Source organism: Sapajus apella, unplaced genomic scaffold (genome assembly GCF_009761245.1).
Source record: "Sapajus apella isolate SASKATOON/1434 unplaced genomic scaffold, GSC_monkey_1.0 scaffold90, whole genome shotgun sequence".
Lineage (NCBI taxonomy): Eukaryota > Metazoa > Chordata > Mammalia > Primates > Cebidae > Sapajus > Sapajus apella.
The window spans coordinates 3,510,480-3,527,509 of NW_022437030.1; the positions used below are offsets into that span (position 1 = coordinate 3,510,480).

General features: G+C 39.3%; 1 protein-coding gene across 4 annotated transcripts in view; it reads right to left on the reverse strand.

Annotated features, from left to right (window-relative positions):
* Positions 1 to 1,705: 1,705 nt before the first annotated feature.
* Positions 1,706 to 17,030, reverse strand: part of BRD7 (bromodomain containing 7) — a 40,855-nt gene continuing 25,530 nt past the window's right edge. The window contains exons 7-17 of one of the 4 annotated variants that reach the window (XM_032255685.1): positions 16,759 to 16,943; positions 15,629 to 15,752; positions 11,809 to 11,884; positions 9,395 to 9,502; positions 8,856 to 8,991; positions 6,109 to 6,220; positions 4,465 to 4,521; positions 3,385 to 3,499; positions 2,952 to 3,095; positions 2,593 to 2,736; positions 1,706 to 1,934 (exon numbers count right to left, since the gene is read on the reverse strand). In XM_032255685.1, the coding sequence (XP_032111576.1) occupies positions 1,879 to 1,934; positions 2,593 to 2,736; positions 2,952 to 3,095; positions 3,385 to 3,499; positions 4,465 to 4,521; positions 6,109 to 6,220; positions 8,856 to 8,991; positions 9,395 to 9,502; positions 11,809 to 11,884; positions 15,629 to 15,752; positions 16,759 to 16,943 (1,257 nt within the window). In that variant the 3' untranslated portion in view covers positions 1,706 to 1,878. The remainder of the gene's footprint in view (positions 1,935 to 2,592; positions 2,737 to 2,951; positions 3,096 to 3,384; positions 3,500 to 4,464; positions 4,522 to 6,108; positions 6,221 to 8,855; positions 8,992 to 9,394; positions 9,503 to 11,808; positions 11,885 to 15,628; positions 15,753 to 16,758; positions 16,944 to 17,030) is intronic. The other 3 variants (XM_032255686.1, XM_032255689.1, XM_032255688.1) reach the window with 3 other exon arrangements.

A 17,030-nucleotide genomic window follows, 5' to 3' on the forward strand; every position in this document is an offset into this window, starting at 1 on the left:
CTCCCAAAGTGCTGGGATTATAGGGGTGAGCCACCGCACCCGGCCTAAGCTGCCTTTTTTACACACCGGCTTTTCACATGAAGGGCTGGTTTCTTCTGAATACTGTACTGAAATCTGTGCTCTCAAGATCTAGCAGTGACCAGGGCTGCCTGGTGGGGGATCTCCTGGGAAGTCAGGAAGGTTGCTAATATAACATGGAAACACATCACTGCACTGGGCCTCTCTGAGGTCAGCATATCTGTACTCTTGCAATATTTAAGTTGCTTTTTTCTTCAGTAACAGAAACCCCAGTTGAGAGTTTAACAAGTAATTAATTACCATTCATGCATTTTTATTTTCAATTAAAGCACTGTGCTATGCTCAGATAATAATAGTTTGTAAGTTTTTAGTTTTCAGCGTTCAGGTTATAGAGTATAACTGACCATAAAAATGACCTGCAAGTATTTTCTTTTTATGAACCTGTTTTTAAATTACCAAGTAATTTATTTACTGGTGTCATTTTGTTTCATGACAGAAATAAGTACCTGTTCTAACAGTGACCTTCTCTCTATGGGTCAAGGACTTCCTTACAATTTCTCCTGAGTTAACTGGTGAAAATAATACCTGAAGTTTTCTGGCTTGAGAAAATTTCCTAACAGAAGAGAAGATCATTAACCACTGTATACTCTGTGTATATAATAGGTCAATGTAAAGAAATATGATTTGAGGTGGTGCATGCAAATAACTAGGGTTTATTCTGTATATTGAATATTTATATAGATCTGTAACATTTGTTTCAAAATGCTGTTTCATTTTTATAAAGCACCAGTGTTTAGCTGCTTTTTATACATTAAATTAGCAATTTGGTTAACTCGAATGTCCTAAGGTATTTTAAATTTAAATTTTCTTGGTCCTCAGGAACTCACCACAATTTAAAAGTAGACTCTAAAATGACTTGAAAATTTCACTCTTTTACCATAAGATTTTAAGTCTTTTGAGGGAATTTTCCTTTACCTTGCTTGTTCTTCCTAAATATTAATTTTCAAAGTCAGGAAAATGGAAATCAAATGGCTTCCTACCTGGGTGATTTATAGAAGGACTGTATAAGGGCCTTAATTTGTTCACTGAACAAGGCTATCTCCATCTTGATTTTTTTCCCTTGCTTATTTTATGTAACAGGTTCTATACTGAACCAGATTCAGAAAAATCACCATTTATCTCAGCTTGCTGGTATGTTTTGTGGTCTCCTAAAGAGTACAAACCTTTGTATTTCAGATAAATAGTAAATACAAATGTAACCTTCTGGTAATCTGGTAATTCCGATGTATTCAAGGAATATTTAGTTGATCTTACCTGAGTTATTACTTTGCTATAGTACTAAGTAACTCTTCAAAAAATGGAAATCAAAAACAAAAAAAGAACACTAGCCGTGTGACAGTGCTATAAAACTCCCAGTGTGCTTTTGGGGGGGTGGGGTGGTGGGAGATGCCTGATTATCCACACAAGGGCAGAACCACACTAGTAAATTCTAAAATTATTTTAAACATGTTTGTATAATGGAAAATCTCACTGGATGGGGCCGTTTTAAGAACGTTTCTTAGTGATGGTCCTGTCTGTGAAGGAAGAAGCATGGGCAGGCCCTATTTTTAAAGAATGCTGCCCAGGTATGGCAATAGCCCCAAGCACATTCCTTCCCTCCAAGGGCTTTTTGTATATATCACCAAGATGAGTCCCAGGTCCAACTTTATTACCTAATACAAGTCCAGCCTCTGGAACATTAAAATTCACTGTTCCAAAGTTTAATTAAAAACACAATTTACAAATATTTAATATCTTCTGAAAAGTATTTCTAAGAATGAAAAAGTATGTACATAATATATAATCAAATACCAGGCGGCCTCAACTCCCACCAGGTCCACACTCAGCAACATCCGTCTTTTTAGGTTCTTCAATATCTGAAAGAAAAAGACACCACTTAATTCAGCATTTTTTTTTTTTTTTTTTACCTTTTAATTAAAAAGGGGACATGAAGGTCAAGCTGCCATCCAGAAGTATAATGAGAGCCCCTCTTTACCACATCCAAGGCTGAAGACTAGGGGCATTACCAGGCTATCACTATGGCTTTTCCTGCATACATGAAATCTTTATTAACTCTTTAAACAAGATGGAAAGAAAACTAAGAGTAATTTTATACATTAAAAACAGACAAAATCTTTCAAGTGTTATTTGAAAAGGGAAGACAAATGTTCCTTCTACAGTTGGCTCTTCTTATCCATGTATTCCACATCTGCAGATTCAACGAATTGTCTATCAAAAAATACTTGGGGAAAAAACCCAATTAAAGACTACAATGAAAAAAGATACAAAAAACACAGTATATTAACTACATTATATTAAGTATATAAGTAATCTAGAGATGATTTAAAGTATACAGGAGGTTATGCATAGGGTATATGAAAATACATTTTGTTACAATCTTGAGCATCCACAGATTCTGGTATCCTTGTGGGGCAGATACCAAATCTGGGGGCCTGGAACCAATCCTGGACAGATACTGAGGAATGACTATAGTCACAACAGCTTTCCGCTCTCCCAGAGAAACAGGGCACACACCTTCTGTCAAATCCACTAAGTTGTTTTCCATGATGGGCGAAGGAATGGAAATCCCCATTGCTTTCCGAACTCCGTATGTGCTTACGATATCACCTGGAGTTACTTGCTGTGCAAGTTCTTTAAGATTATTGGTCACTTGTTCAGCTAAAAAGAAAAACAAAGATAGTTCAGGTACTGAAACATGATTCCTTTAGATAATTTTCGGGCATCCCAAAGAACAGTAAATGCATAAAATGTAAAAAAATAAACTGTCCCTGGGATTGACATCCGCATTACTCTATAGTGCTATCGCCACTGTACTCAGAAGTTTTTTCTTTGAAGCATCCCCTGACTCTCCTCTTACAGGAGGCAAAACATACCAAGATGCATTTCTCTGTATGAAGGACCCAAGAGACAGATCATGTTGGGAGGGGGTCTGGTGCTCAAACGTTCATTCTGGGCTTCCTGGAGCTCCCTGAGCAATCTGGTGGTCTCATCAAGTTTCTTCTGGAATACTTCAGCTTCTGTGTGGTAAGAAAAAGAACACACTGAAGAAAGCAGACACACTTGTGTTTGATCTTGTGTAGTAAACTGACTCCTAGGCTCTACGGCTTTGCTAATTATTGGTTAGCCTTCTCCCTTCAAAAGAGTAATCCCCTTCAAATGAAATCAACACACCATACCCATTCATTTAACTTAGTTAGCCAAGATCTTCCTGTGGTGAATGGCTATGTTAATCTGTACTTATGAGACATTAAGTCTTGACTGCCTACATCATGCAGTGTTTCAATCAAACCCTCTGGAGACACTCACCTTCAGAGTCAAAAACTTCAACTGGAATGCTGAAGTTTGTTACTGCTTTCAGTGCTATGAGCCTGTCTTGAGTACTGGAGTCCAAACGCCCTGCTGGCTCTATTTCTGTAATCTGCTTCAAAAGGAAAAACAGGCAATTATTGGAGCTTGCTAAGCCATGACAGTGCTAACTAGAAATTACTCAGATGGTGTGTGTTTACAGGCAAAGTTATTCCACCTATTTACTCTGGAGTCCTAATTTTGATGCTTAAAGAAAATGAATTTCGAGATCACCCTTTTAAAATGCTATTTCCAAATCTTGGCACAAACAAGTATTCAATAAATCCATACTTCTGTGTAATGTAATGATGCATCTTATACAATTTATATCATTTGTTTAGTATGGCAACTATTCTAAAGATGAAGTGGTAAGAGCCTTGTTGCTGCCTCAACTGTGAAGAGCTTTTGGTGATGACAATGCCTTGTGTTTTCCAGACTCAAAGACTATTTCAGCCCATCCAGTCCATATACTTGCATTCCTATTGAAATACCTCGTGGGTCTTCTCCAGGCCTCCAAACTAGGCTGTCAGTATTGCAGGAGACAAACAACATCTTAAAAAAGATGGCGTTGGCCAGGCGCAGTGGCTCACTCCTGTAATTCCAGCACTTTGAGGAGCTTAGGTGGGCAGATCACCTGAGGTCAGGAGTTTGAAACCAGCCTGGCCAACATGGTGAAATCCTGTCTCTACTAAAAACACACAAAAAAACTAGCTCGGCGTGGTGGTGGACGCCAATAGATCAACCCAGATATTAAGCGACCAAAAGCAAATGGTTCCATTTATACTATGGTATGGCTCTCCAATTCCACCGATCTGAACACCTGATTTCTCTACCTACATATGGGCTCAAAACCTGTAGTGGACAGAAACTGTCTACACCTTGGCATTGGTATGCATTTATGGTCTGCCATTTTAGCTGGGCCTTAAAACTCTACTCACTCATCTTTTCACTTCTTACCCAACGGCCCTTCCCATTCTCAAGATTTCTTATTCCCCTTGTTCTCCATTTAAATATTTCTCATAAAGTGTAAAATACAATCACCTCCATTTCTTTTGCTGTGTCAAGTGTCCTAGTATGGCCTTCATCTTCAGGCGATGACTGTAAGGATAAAGAAAAACAGCTTTTTAGGAAAACACATGAAGGCAAAATCAAGGAAAAGAGAAAACTGTCAGGAGTTTCTTGGCAAGAGAAAACGAATAAAAATATGGACTAGTGGAATATAATTTTTCAGGCCAAAATGACTAAATACAATTCTTAGCATTTTGAGAGTATTCTGTGAGCTGGCGTACTTATTATTGGTGACGTTAAGTTATTTCCATGCCTGATCAAAAGCTATATACATGTTTAAGAAGGTATTTGATAAATAGCTTATAAATACGTAAATGGTGTCTGTTTTCATCAGAAAAATCCCCGACAAGAAGGAGTTGTAAGGATTACTATGCATGAACAGAGCAATATTCACAGATAGCAGAGGATTACTATAAAATAATCAAATGCTACAGAGAATGTGAAAGTTTCCCAATCTTGTTCTTTAGAGATAATGTACACAGGAACAAGAGACAAATATATCATGGACATCAATCAATGATGCCATCTTTCTTTGAAAGGTTGTGTTGTGAGTTATTTAACAAATTCCCAATTTCTAAAAACTATAAACAATATATGTATGTAACTTTTCATTTTTTCTAGAATAAATTATGAGAAAAGGAACTGTTCTATTGAAGGACAGAGACACTTAACATTTTGAAAACATATTGCCATATTCATCCAAATGAAAAATATTCAATTTTAGTCAGACTATTAATTCATTCAGATTAATTGATAGGATGTGGCAAAAAAAAAAAAAAAAAAAAAAAAAATTTTTTTTTTTTTTTTTTTTAAGATGTTTCATGTTTTAGGTAGTGTGACAAAAGCGGTCCAAGTGTAAATACTTTACAGCAGTCATCGTTGAGCCTGACCAAGGCACTGACCTTGGCTCTGTTGATAGCTCACCCAGCAACCATACGTGCAGTTGTGAGCAGTTACCAGCACTACAGTTGCAGTCACCATTAAGAGTCAGACCTCCAAGAGACACAGAGTTCCTCTAACTATGGTGACAGGAACATTCTAGAGATCAACTGTTTTTTATTTTTTATTTTTAAATGGCCCAAGGGACCCAGAGAGATCAACTCAGTAGGAACATTTTCTGGTTCTAATCCTCGAGCCAAAACTGAATGATTCCAGGTTATGAGCTATCTCCAATTGAACTAGAGATAGCTTACAAGTGTTAAAGAGCAATGAGGAAGCTTTTTACTTTTTAACTTGAGGTTCCTCCTGATGTGCTATTACTGCATAAGGAAAGGCCATTCCCTATCATTTTAGCCAACTTAGTTTCAGGCCAGTGAGCAAAACTTTCTTTATTAGGGGACACAACACCCACTGACTTTTGAGTTGTAAACCCCATTTTTGAGGAGTACATTTCCAACATTAGGAGATAAGGATGATGTTCAGGCCCTCACAGATCCTGGTAGCTAAGTTATTCCTTTCCATTCATTGTCCACCCATGGCCTCCACCTGGGCTGAGCTGTCTTTCAGGGCTACGGAATTCAGCTATCATACTGGTTAATCCCATGGTTTCATTACACTGAATGACTAACGCTTGAGAGTCGATAATAAATTACCCTGTTTCGTTAGCAGTGTTCTTACCATCTCCAACTCTTGTAGAGTTCTGGAATGCCCTCCTTTTGTTAAAACATCCAGGAAACTATCTGCCATGACATATGGATAATCTTGGCATGTGGACAAAAACTCATGGATGCTGCAAGAAAGAGTTAGGAAAGTCTTCCATGAATCACCTTCACGGGCTTTAGCCTCCTATCAGAGCCAACTGTTTCCATTAGATGCTCTCGGTTATACATCATGATGTCAAATTTCTGCCTAGACATAACATGGTATCTACATATTAATTAGCAATAACATCATCATGAGAGAATTAATATCAAGAACAAAGTGGAAATGAAATGCTCCCAAGAAAACTGACACCTCAGTGACAGGGGCACAGGCGCAGTCCCTGGATCTTCTGCTCCCTGCTCCTTCACTTCTTGCCTACAGTGATCGACTTCACCTCAGGACTTTCACGTAGGATCAAAAATTCTCAAAAGTTACACCTCCAGTTTGGACCACACCCTTTGGAGCTCCACATGGAAGTCTAACAGATATCTTAAACTTAAAATATCCATCTAGGTGCAGTAGCTCATGCCTGTAATCCCAGAACTTTGGGAGTCCTAGGCGGGTGGATGACAAGGTTGGGAAACAGACCATCTTGGCCAACATGATGGAACCCCGTCTCTACTAAAAATAGAAAAAAATTAACTGGGTGTGGTGGCATTCGCCTGTAGTCCCAGCTACTTGGGAGGCAGAGGCAGGAGGATCCCTTCAACCTGGGAGGCAGAGGTTGCAGTACGCCGAGATTGTGCCACTGCACTCCAGCCTGGAGACAGAGTAAAGACTCCATCTCAAAAAAAAAAAAAAAAAAAAAAAAAAAAATCAAAAACTGGAATGCTACATCTTCCCCCTTAAGTAACGTTCCAAAGTCTCCCCCTTCTCAGTAAATAGCAACTGCAGCCTTCTAGGTTCAGTCTACAAACCCTGGAGTCAGCCTCAACTTCTCTCTCTCATATCCCACTTTGATCAGTAAAGAAATCCTACTGGCTGATGACTGAGCCCTCTTAGCACCTCACCTGCTACTCCCCCAGTCCATTTTTCATCTCCCAAAGTCTGCCCTTGCATCTCTACAGTCTATTCTCCAAGAGTAGCTAGGGTGATCCTTTAAACATGATAAGCTGGACTGGGTCACTTTTCTCACAATCCACCAGTAGTGTCCATCTCACTGAGAATGAAATTCCAAGGCCTTACAAAGACCCACTCTCACTGAAGCCCTCCGTAGCCATGTGCCTGCACTCTTCTGTTTCCTCCTGCTGTTCCTCAAGAGTGTTGGGAAGCCTCCCACTCAGGCCATATGCACAGCTCCTGCACTGCCTGGAACGCTCTTTCAGGTGGCAGCACTGCTTGCTTCCTCATGTCCTTCAGTTGTTGCTCAACTTCCCTTTTGTAACAGACATTCCTGACCGATTTAAGAATGTACCCCTCTTTCAGCCCCAGCACTACTCCCTCCTCCTCTGGTGCTTTACTTTTCTCCAAAGCACTTGTCATCATTTGACAGGAGGACATGGGCCTTTGCCAGTGTTGTTTCCCTGTACAATCCCTGTTTGTGGAATGCATACATGCATAATCCAGAAAGAAGTCATTCAAACTGATGAAGTCTAAAAGATTAGATGGCTTGATCTGAAACTACAGTCAACTGACTTAAGGACCCCTACCTTATAAAAAAACAACCAAACTACACGTACTAATGTACAGGTTTCCCCTTTGTCAGAAAAGCAGAGGACTGGTGAATCTACAGAGTAAATTTCGTATACATAATGAAAATTAACAAGGTACTACTGCTAAGAAGGAATAATATCCAGTAACCTATCTGCCATAACCCAAGCTCAGTGCCCCATCCTGAGCCAGAATCCTGCTAAGTCAGGATGAATCTCATCATGTTGACAGGATCCAAACTGCTCAGCATCCTAAACAGAACACAGAGATGATATTCCCACAGAAACATGCAATAAAGGATGGCTGAGTCTACATGGCATGTGACTGGTCAAAAAGGCTTATATGTGGGTTGCCTATGGAATTGAGCCATCCTGTCCTGCCTATTTTGGGGAAAATGCACTGTGGGTTCCCAAATTGGTCAAGTTCGGACCATAACTCACTGACACATGACATGTTATAATACAGCAGATGGTACATGAACATTTTAAAGTAACAAGTTCCTAAACTTGAGTATTGGCTGAGGTACACAGTATCTTTAAAAATATATTTTTCTAAGAATTAAAATATGGGGCCAGGCACAGTGGTGCATGCCTGTAATCCCAGCACTTTGGGAGGCTGAGGCAGGTGGATCAAGAGGTCAGGAGTTCAAGACCAGCCTGACCAATATGGTGAAACCTCGTCTCTACTAAAAATACAAGAAAAAAAAAAATAGCTGTTCACGGTGGCACATGCCTGTAGTCCCAGCTACTTGGGAGGCTGAGGCAGGAGAATCACTTGAATCTGGGAGCCGGAAGTTATAGTGAGCTGAGATCGCACCACTGCACTCAAGCTTGGGCAACACAGCGAGACTCCATCCAAAAAAAAAAATTAAAATACTGCAGATGCCAGTATCAAGGGAGACATGCTCTCTCTCTCCACTAAAGGATAACAGTAACTATGAATCCATTACTGCCAGCTAAAAAAAATCAGTGATTTTTTTACCGCTTAGCCAACTTTGTCAGTCTATCCACAGATCAAGTATGTACATCAATATTTTTAAACAAATGTCATCAGAATATTAACTGGAAACTCACCTGAAATCACTTGGAAGATCAGAGTCTTCCCCATAGGTTGAATAGATTAAATCAGAATCATCCTTGCTGATATTTGCAAATGTGGAGTCATAATGTGGTGCGTAAGAACTGTAGGGCCCATAATTCAAATATAACACTGTTGAAAAAATCAAATACTGTAACACTATTCTTTAACTTGTACGTCAATCTATTTTCTTGTTTTACTAAAAGATTATTTATTCCCTCCTAACTTTACTACTTCATTGACTGGTTCGCAAATCTAAGATATTTTCTCCCAAACAGGTACTTATACAGTTACATTCAAGTGAATTCTTCCCTACAAGGGAGAGGGAGAGGAACGAGAAAGAACAAAAGTCATTTTGAATACTAATACCCAATTTTCCAGTCTCTTCTGAAGTTAATGAAATAGCTAATTAATGTTACAAAAATACCACCAAGACATTGGTGCCCACCTAGTGAATAAAGCATAACTGTGTTTCCTTTCCCTAATATCCCAAAACAGAGAAGAGAAAAAAATGACTCCTATGCAGAAGCCTCACCTGGAGTGACTTTGTTTCTTTTATCCTCTTTGAACCCCTGCAAAGTATTCACTCCAGACTGAAGTCTTCCAGTTGTCATTCCCAGTCTCACAGGGCAGTAGCCTGGCTCTAAAATATAAAACTGAGCACAGTGAAGGAGGCTTATGTGGCCATGACCCATGGGGCCCTCTGCCGTGTGACTCTGCACACACCACTGCATATCATCTGCATGACCGTGAAGGAGGCTGGGAAGCCCTTACTACACCCACTTTCAAAATAAGAAACTCAAAGCTCAGACAGGCAGAAATATGTCCAGGACCAAAACTGAGACCTGTTCATTACACTCTCCTGCTTCCTGGAATTCTTTATAACCATGTACATGTCACTTAAAAAATTAGGTTTTTTTTAAAAACAAAAGCCACGAAAACTTTTAAAAGCGGCGGCTTTTAATGTTAAGATGAAAGTTAACCAGTACAAAGGTTAGTAAAAGAGGGAAAACACCTGCATTAAAGACAAAAGGGCTCCTAACTCATGAAGGATAAATGAGTGTCTATGAAAGGCATACTTTTAGTGCAACAAGAACAGGTGTTACCCAGGAATGAATCTCTGTGATGAAACAGGGAATATGTAATATAGAGAAATCATGGGTGGGCACCTAAGGGGACCCCAGAGGATGCTGTCAGGAGAAGACATGGTCTCCCATACTATCTAACAGAGGGACATCTGCTCTCCTGAAGAAGAGTCTGAGTTTGTATCAAACAATCCACCTGCAACGGAGGCTACCACTAGCAGTGACCAGTGTGGTGAAGACACTGCTAAGCAACTGAACATCTAAATCAGATTTCCTCTTCTTCTCAGTGAAGAGTCTGGAATTTGGTTTCCTAATGGGTACAGGTACTGGACACTGAAGCTGAGAAGATGAACAGGGAGGGCTGTCTTCTATCTTAAACCAGGACAGTGGCCTGCAGAGGGAGTTGTGCATATGGGGAGCCAAGTCAGCTTTGGTCATATTTGATTATGTCCCAGAAACTGGAAACCCAGGAAACCAGACTAAAGAAAGAGACCACACACTTGGCTGCATAAGCAGCAGATCTTAAGGTGTCACCTACATCAGTTAGCTGCATCTCCTAACACCAAATGTTCACCACAGCTGCAGGAGAAAGAGCAATGTTCTCAATCCTGTGGCATTCTTTGACCTATGATCATATAAAATTCTACTACAAAAAGTTTGCATCAAAGTAAAAACTGAGTTTTGTTTTGAAAACAGCACTATCTCCTTTTCTCCTATTACTGTTCTCCTTGTTTACAGAACATTAATAGTCCCCTTCTTTCCATCTTCAAATGCTCTTCTCTGCTTCAAGGTTTTCTTACCTGCTGTGCTCTGTTCCCTCACCCCTTACTCAACCTAAACATCACCTCCTTAAGGAAGCCTTCCCTGACCCCCAAACACTAGGTAGGTATCTGCCGTTACAATCACAGCTGTCCTTTTCCTTTTTAGTATTTATTCATGATCGACACATACCTGCATAGGACTAATTATGGACAGACTTCTCTTTATGTGAGCCTTCCTCCCCCGACCCCATAGACATTAAGGGAAAGGGACTCCTGTCTCTCTCTTTTGTTCTCTACTATACAGCCAGCTCCTAAGACAGCACCTTGTTCACAGCAAACAATAAATATCAGAGAGTATTTCCTTAAGGGTAGGAATTCTGTCATTATTCATTTTCACATTCCTAATTACTTCTCTCATTATGACAGTATGAATATAAATATTTGTTGAAGAAGTTAACATTCTCACATTTGCCTATCAGAATACAAGTCCCCCCTCAGACCAGTGACAAAAAGTTCTAATTCTTATATCGAATTTCAAAATATAACCTATATTATCTCCATTAAAACATCATTTGAGAAAACAAAAAGATGACTGAGGTTCCAAAATAGATTTCCAATCTTTACAAACGTTCTACTGGCCACAGTGAAAGATGCGATGTCACTAAGCATACACCTTCCATTATCATTAAGGCACTATGTGGCATACACATTCATTTATTCACTGAAATAAAGCGGTCAGTTAAATTTACAAGGTCATAATCTGCGGGTATGAGATACCTCTAAACTGAGTGTATATACTGAAGTCTCTTAAGACCACGGCTAGAAATTATTATCTAAAAGTTATGGCTTTGTTAATGGTGGGTTTAAAATATTTCAGGCACTTTGAATTTGAAGGAAAACTTGATATACTGTACCTACTTCAGATGAAGTGAATGTTAGGCTAGCTGTTACCATGAAATACATGTTGTCTAGCTAGATTCTTTGTGCATAATGACACAGTGAGACTGATCAATATTCAAGCTTGTTGCTTTAAAATGTTAACCCAGGTTACTGTTCTCTGCCAAACAGTATCAAGTTTACGCACAGTCTTCCTCTGATCCTACCTCCTACAATGGGATCCACAGGATGGAGAAGCCCCAATGTCGTCGTTCCATCTGGTTTTCTTCTTTCAAATTCACACTGCAATGACCCAAGTATTCAGATGGAATGAACTGTTTTATACAAACAGGCTGAGCATCCTTTATCTGAAATGCTTGATACTAGAGTGTTGTGGATTGCAGATTTTCCCAGATTTTGAAATATTTACACATATATAATATCTTAGGGATGGAACATAAAATTCATTTATGTTTCATATACACTTTAAAGAAACAGTTGGAAAGTAATTTTATATAACATTTTAAATGATTTTGTGCACCTGTCACATGAAGTCAGGTGTGGAAGTTTCCACTTACGTCATCATGTCGGAGCTCAAAACTTTTCGGATTTTGGAGAATTTCAGATTTTGAAATTTTGGATTAGGGATGCTCAGCCTGTACCACATTCATATATGTAGCAAACCACAAAGCCTTATTTTAACCAAACTAATATTACAGGTGGTTAATCATTAAACTCAGAATACTAACTTTCACACCTACCTCTATGTATATAGGGGCTGATGGGCTAGAGAAATGGAGGTGAGGAAAATCTCAGAATTCTCAAGAGCTCTGTGGGTCCTTAAGGCCACCTAGTTCTCCCTCGTCTATCAGAAAAGGAGGCTACTACAGACCAGGTAAGGGCAGTGGCTTGCCCAAAGGCATTCATAAACCAATTTGGCTTTAAAACCAATATGGGTGGGGACCCACCATCTTACCCACCAAAGACACAGACATGGCTTCTGTTCCTAAGTCCCTGTTAAGTGTTTCTTTCTAGAAACTACGTTTGTCAGTCTCCTTCTTCTGCCTCTCAGCTTCCTTGAACTCTGGAGCAGGTGTGGATAGACCCACCCACAATGGAACCTGGGGGGAGCTAGCCAGGGACTGAGGGACCAAGAAATGGGCAAAGGGAAGGAAGGATCTGTGGGGGAAATCCCAGGTGGCAGCCACTTCCATGTGGAGTGGTGTGGCTCACATTTTAGAAGCCTGTGCATGAATACAGGAATGCCCTGAAAATGCCAGTGTATTTGGAGCGATTGTTGGCTGAGAGCCATCCATCGCACTGTGTTCAGGAAGGGCGGCCGGCAGCCATTGAAGCAAGATGGCCACTTCTGTGGGCTGCTTGTTTGGCAACAGGAGCCCAACTAGCAGCAGAAGCAAAACAGCTTGAGTAGGAATTACAATTAGGAAAAATATATATATATTTTAAAGAGCTCTATATTCAAAAGTCAGCTCAGTTAAAACTGCTACTTGGGCTACACGTGTATGTCTGTTGTTTTAAGGCCACTGTAATGGCTCTGAAAAATGCCTTAGTCAACTGAGTTCTGTTTGCCTGTCCCTCCTTCCTCTTGGCACCCTCCATGCCATATTAGAAATCTAAAGGAATTTCTGACAGCCTGTGATCCCTTGACGTAAACAGAAAAGGCATCAAAGACTCCTCTTTTTGGGAATAATCTCTTTTTCCTCACAGAATACCAACAGTTGTAAGCAGACAGATTCTGCTCAGATCTAGAACTCTGCTCTCTTCTGTACTGTATTACCTGATCTCTTTAGCTTTCTGGGGACCCAGGACTCAGTGATTTGGGGTGATCTAAAACCTGTCTTCCAGTAAGTATTAGGCCCTAAAAGCTACATGCTTTCTTGGCCCTGTTTCTTAAAGGGCTCCCCCTTGAAACCAGTAATCTAATAAGGAAACAAGCTAAGTCGAAAAGAAGACACTTTTTGGCGCAATCTGGGCTCACTGCAACCTCCTTCTGGCAATCTTGTTTTCAGGTAATGGGGTTTAGGTTTAGGTTCTACGCCTTTGAGGTGTACATTTTCTACCTTGTTTCATCTACTTTGTTATGACTTTGGAAATGACTAACAGTCTAAGAGGGGAAGAGAAAGTGAAAACTGGCAAATGAAGAATCCTATAAATCTAGATCTGCTTTTGTGTGTTTGCATGTCTATACATGTATGTGTATGTGATATAGCACTACTAAAATATATCAAAGAGCTCTAATCAATTGACCAAAGAAAAGTAAGTGCTTAAATAAATTATCCAAAAAAAAAAAAAAAAAAGAAAAGAAAAGAAAAGAAAGAAGAATTTGGCTCATATGTCTTCTAGTTCACGCAACTTTAGTAATCCTTGACAAATAAAACTAGTTGTTTCAAAATTCTCTTCAGTAATTTTAGATCTTAAAGTCATACTTTATTAAGTAATCTTAGGGTTTTTACTCGAAATTAGGGTCACTAAAAGTTAAAATAGTTAATATATGTGATTAAAATTACTAGATATAAGAGAAACAATTCTATAGAGTATATAAAGAAAAATGTATTTTTGGTAAAGATACAAAATCAATGTATAAAAAATCAGTAGCATTTCTATATACCAATAACATTCAAGCTAAGTGCCAATTCAAGAATGCAATCCTATTCATAACAGCCACACACAAAATAAAATACCTAGGAATTTATCTAGGGAGGTGAAATACCTCTCTACGAGAAGAACTAAAAAGCACTGCTGAAAGAAATCATAGATGATACAAATGGAAAAACATTCCATGCTCATGGAAGAAGCAATATTGTTAAAATGTTCATACTGTCCAAAGCAATCTACAGATTCAATGCTATTCCTAACAAATTCCCACATCATTCTTCAGATTCAGAAAAAACTATTCTAATATTCATATGGAACCAAAACGGAGCCTGAAATGCCAAAGCAATTCTAAGCAAAAAGAACAAAGTCAGAGGCTCACATTACCCAATTTCAAACTATACTATAGGCTAGGCGCAGCAGCTCACGCCTGTAATCCTAGCACTTTGGGAGGCCGAGCTGGGTAGATCGCTTGAGTTCAGGAGTTTGAGACTAGCCTAGGCAACATGATGAAACCTCATCTCTACAAAAAATACCACAATTAGCTGGACACGGTGTCATGCACCTGCAGTCCCAGCCACTTGGGAGGCTGAGGCAGGAGGATTGCTTGAGCTCCTGAGGTGGAGGTTGTAGTGAGCCAAGATTGTGCCACTGCACATTCCAGCCTGGGGGACAGAGTGAAACCCTGTCTCAAAACTAAACCAAACAAAACCCCCCACAAAACTACAATAACCAAAACAGCATGATGCAAGTGCAAATAAACAAAACAACCCACAGACCAATGGAACAGAACAGAGAACCCAGAAATAAAGCTACATAATAAAATCAACTGATCTTTGACAAAGTCAACAAAAATAAACCAGGTAGAAAGACCAATAAATGGTGCTAAGAAAACTGGCTAACCACATGCAGAATAAAGAAACTGAACTCCTACCTCCTGCAATATACAAACATTAATTCTAGATGGATGAAACACTTAAATGCATGACTTCAAATTAAAAAAATCCTAGAAGAAAACCTTGGAAATACTCTTCTGGCCATGGGCCTTGGCAAAAAATTTTCTAAGTTCTCAAAAGGAAATGTGACAAAAACAAAAATTCACAACTGGGACCTAATTACACTAAACAGCTTCTGAACAGCCAAAGAAACTATCAACAAAGACACATTCTACAGAAAGGGAGAAAACAATGGGGTTACATCCAATAAACCCATTGTAAGTTGAAAATATCATGAGCTGAAAATGCATTTAACACCCTGATAAACCCATTGTAAGAAACTGTCTGTTTTTTTTTTTTTTTTTTTTTCTGCTCAGTATTATACTGATGAAGAACTCTATGGCAGGTATGGATTAAAAATATGCAAGCAATTTAAAAACTAAAAGTTTCAGATGTCCCAACTAAGTAGGAAGAGAAAAGAAAGGAAAAGCTCAGTCACCTGACTGTTCACAAGCCGCCTGGTCAGCTTTCCTCCAGATTCCCTCACGATGCGATCAAGCTGCTCCTGTTCTCTCTCTAAATTATTGCTTTTAAACTTATCTTCAAGCATATCTTTGTCTTTCCTGAAAACACACATTAATACTAAGTAAAAAAAAAAAAAGATAAGATGAAAACATTAAAATGAATTCTAAACACAACTAAAGTGGAGACATCTGTACTACAGTCACCATTAAAACTTATTTCCTTGATGACCTGTTAAAGATCTCTAATACAAATAGAAACAGTAAGGCACACCTGACATGTTATTTCCCTACCTTTTTCTGTCCAGTGTTCCTTGTGTTAAAAGTTTTTCTGGGAACTTTCAAAAAGTTCGTTCTACCTCAAACATTATTTTGAAGGGAAAAGAATATACCATTGTTCTTTTAAAGTTTGATTTTTAAAATTTAAATTCAAAACAAACGGTAAAACGTGTAAGTCTCAGAAAAAAGAAACCTGTCACTAGTTTACTTTCTTTGCATTATGAGAGCAAAAATCCCAAACTGCTAACTACAACTCTACCCCCAAAGTTGGCAGTGAGGTGCTGGGCGGTCAGGGTTCACTCCCAGTGGTGTCAGTGGGCAGATGCGGCTGCTGTCAGCTGCACAGGTGGCTGCCTGGGTGGACCAGTGGTTCAGTGTTACTCCCACCAGGTGACATTGGGTGGAAAACATGGGCATGATACAGTGACAGCCCATCTGTTTAAGATGCAGCAGTGATGGTGCTCCCATTGAACTCCTTGCTCCTTTATGGAAGGAGTTAATGACTATGCATTTTTAAAAAACAAACAGTTCTATTTAAATAAACTCACGGATCACATGAGTCCCAAAAGATTTTTTATAGTTTTAAAACTGCTTCAAAAAGAATACATATTAGAACTGCTTTCTGAGCTGTGTTTGGACAATCCCATACAGTGCTTTGTATGAGAAGAGGGGTATCATACCACTGAAATGGACTTTCATGCCAAAAGCCACCACCACGGACACACTGGCAGGCACTTGGTCTTCCCAAGTCAGGCCCCAAATCAGTATTTTTCCCCCTTACTAGGCTTGAAGAAGACAGTTTGACCTTAACATCCCAAAGATCCTTTACTTTTTATTTTCTTTGCTGGGACTCTTGAAGGCTTGTGCTTCGGCATCTCCAGAGTCCTCTCTCTCTCTTGGCCAGCAGCCTCCGTCCTCTCCACTTTGCGAGGTGTCTGTCCTGTCTTTCTGCTTTCGAGTTTTCTGCAAGTCAGCCATGAAATCTATACTCTGCTTCAGGCTCTGAATTCTTTCCTAAATGTATTTGAAAATATTATTATTATACGTTTGTCATTAACTTTTAAAGTAATGCATTCTTTTCCCACAGGAGTTTGCACTTAT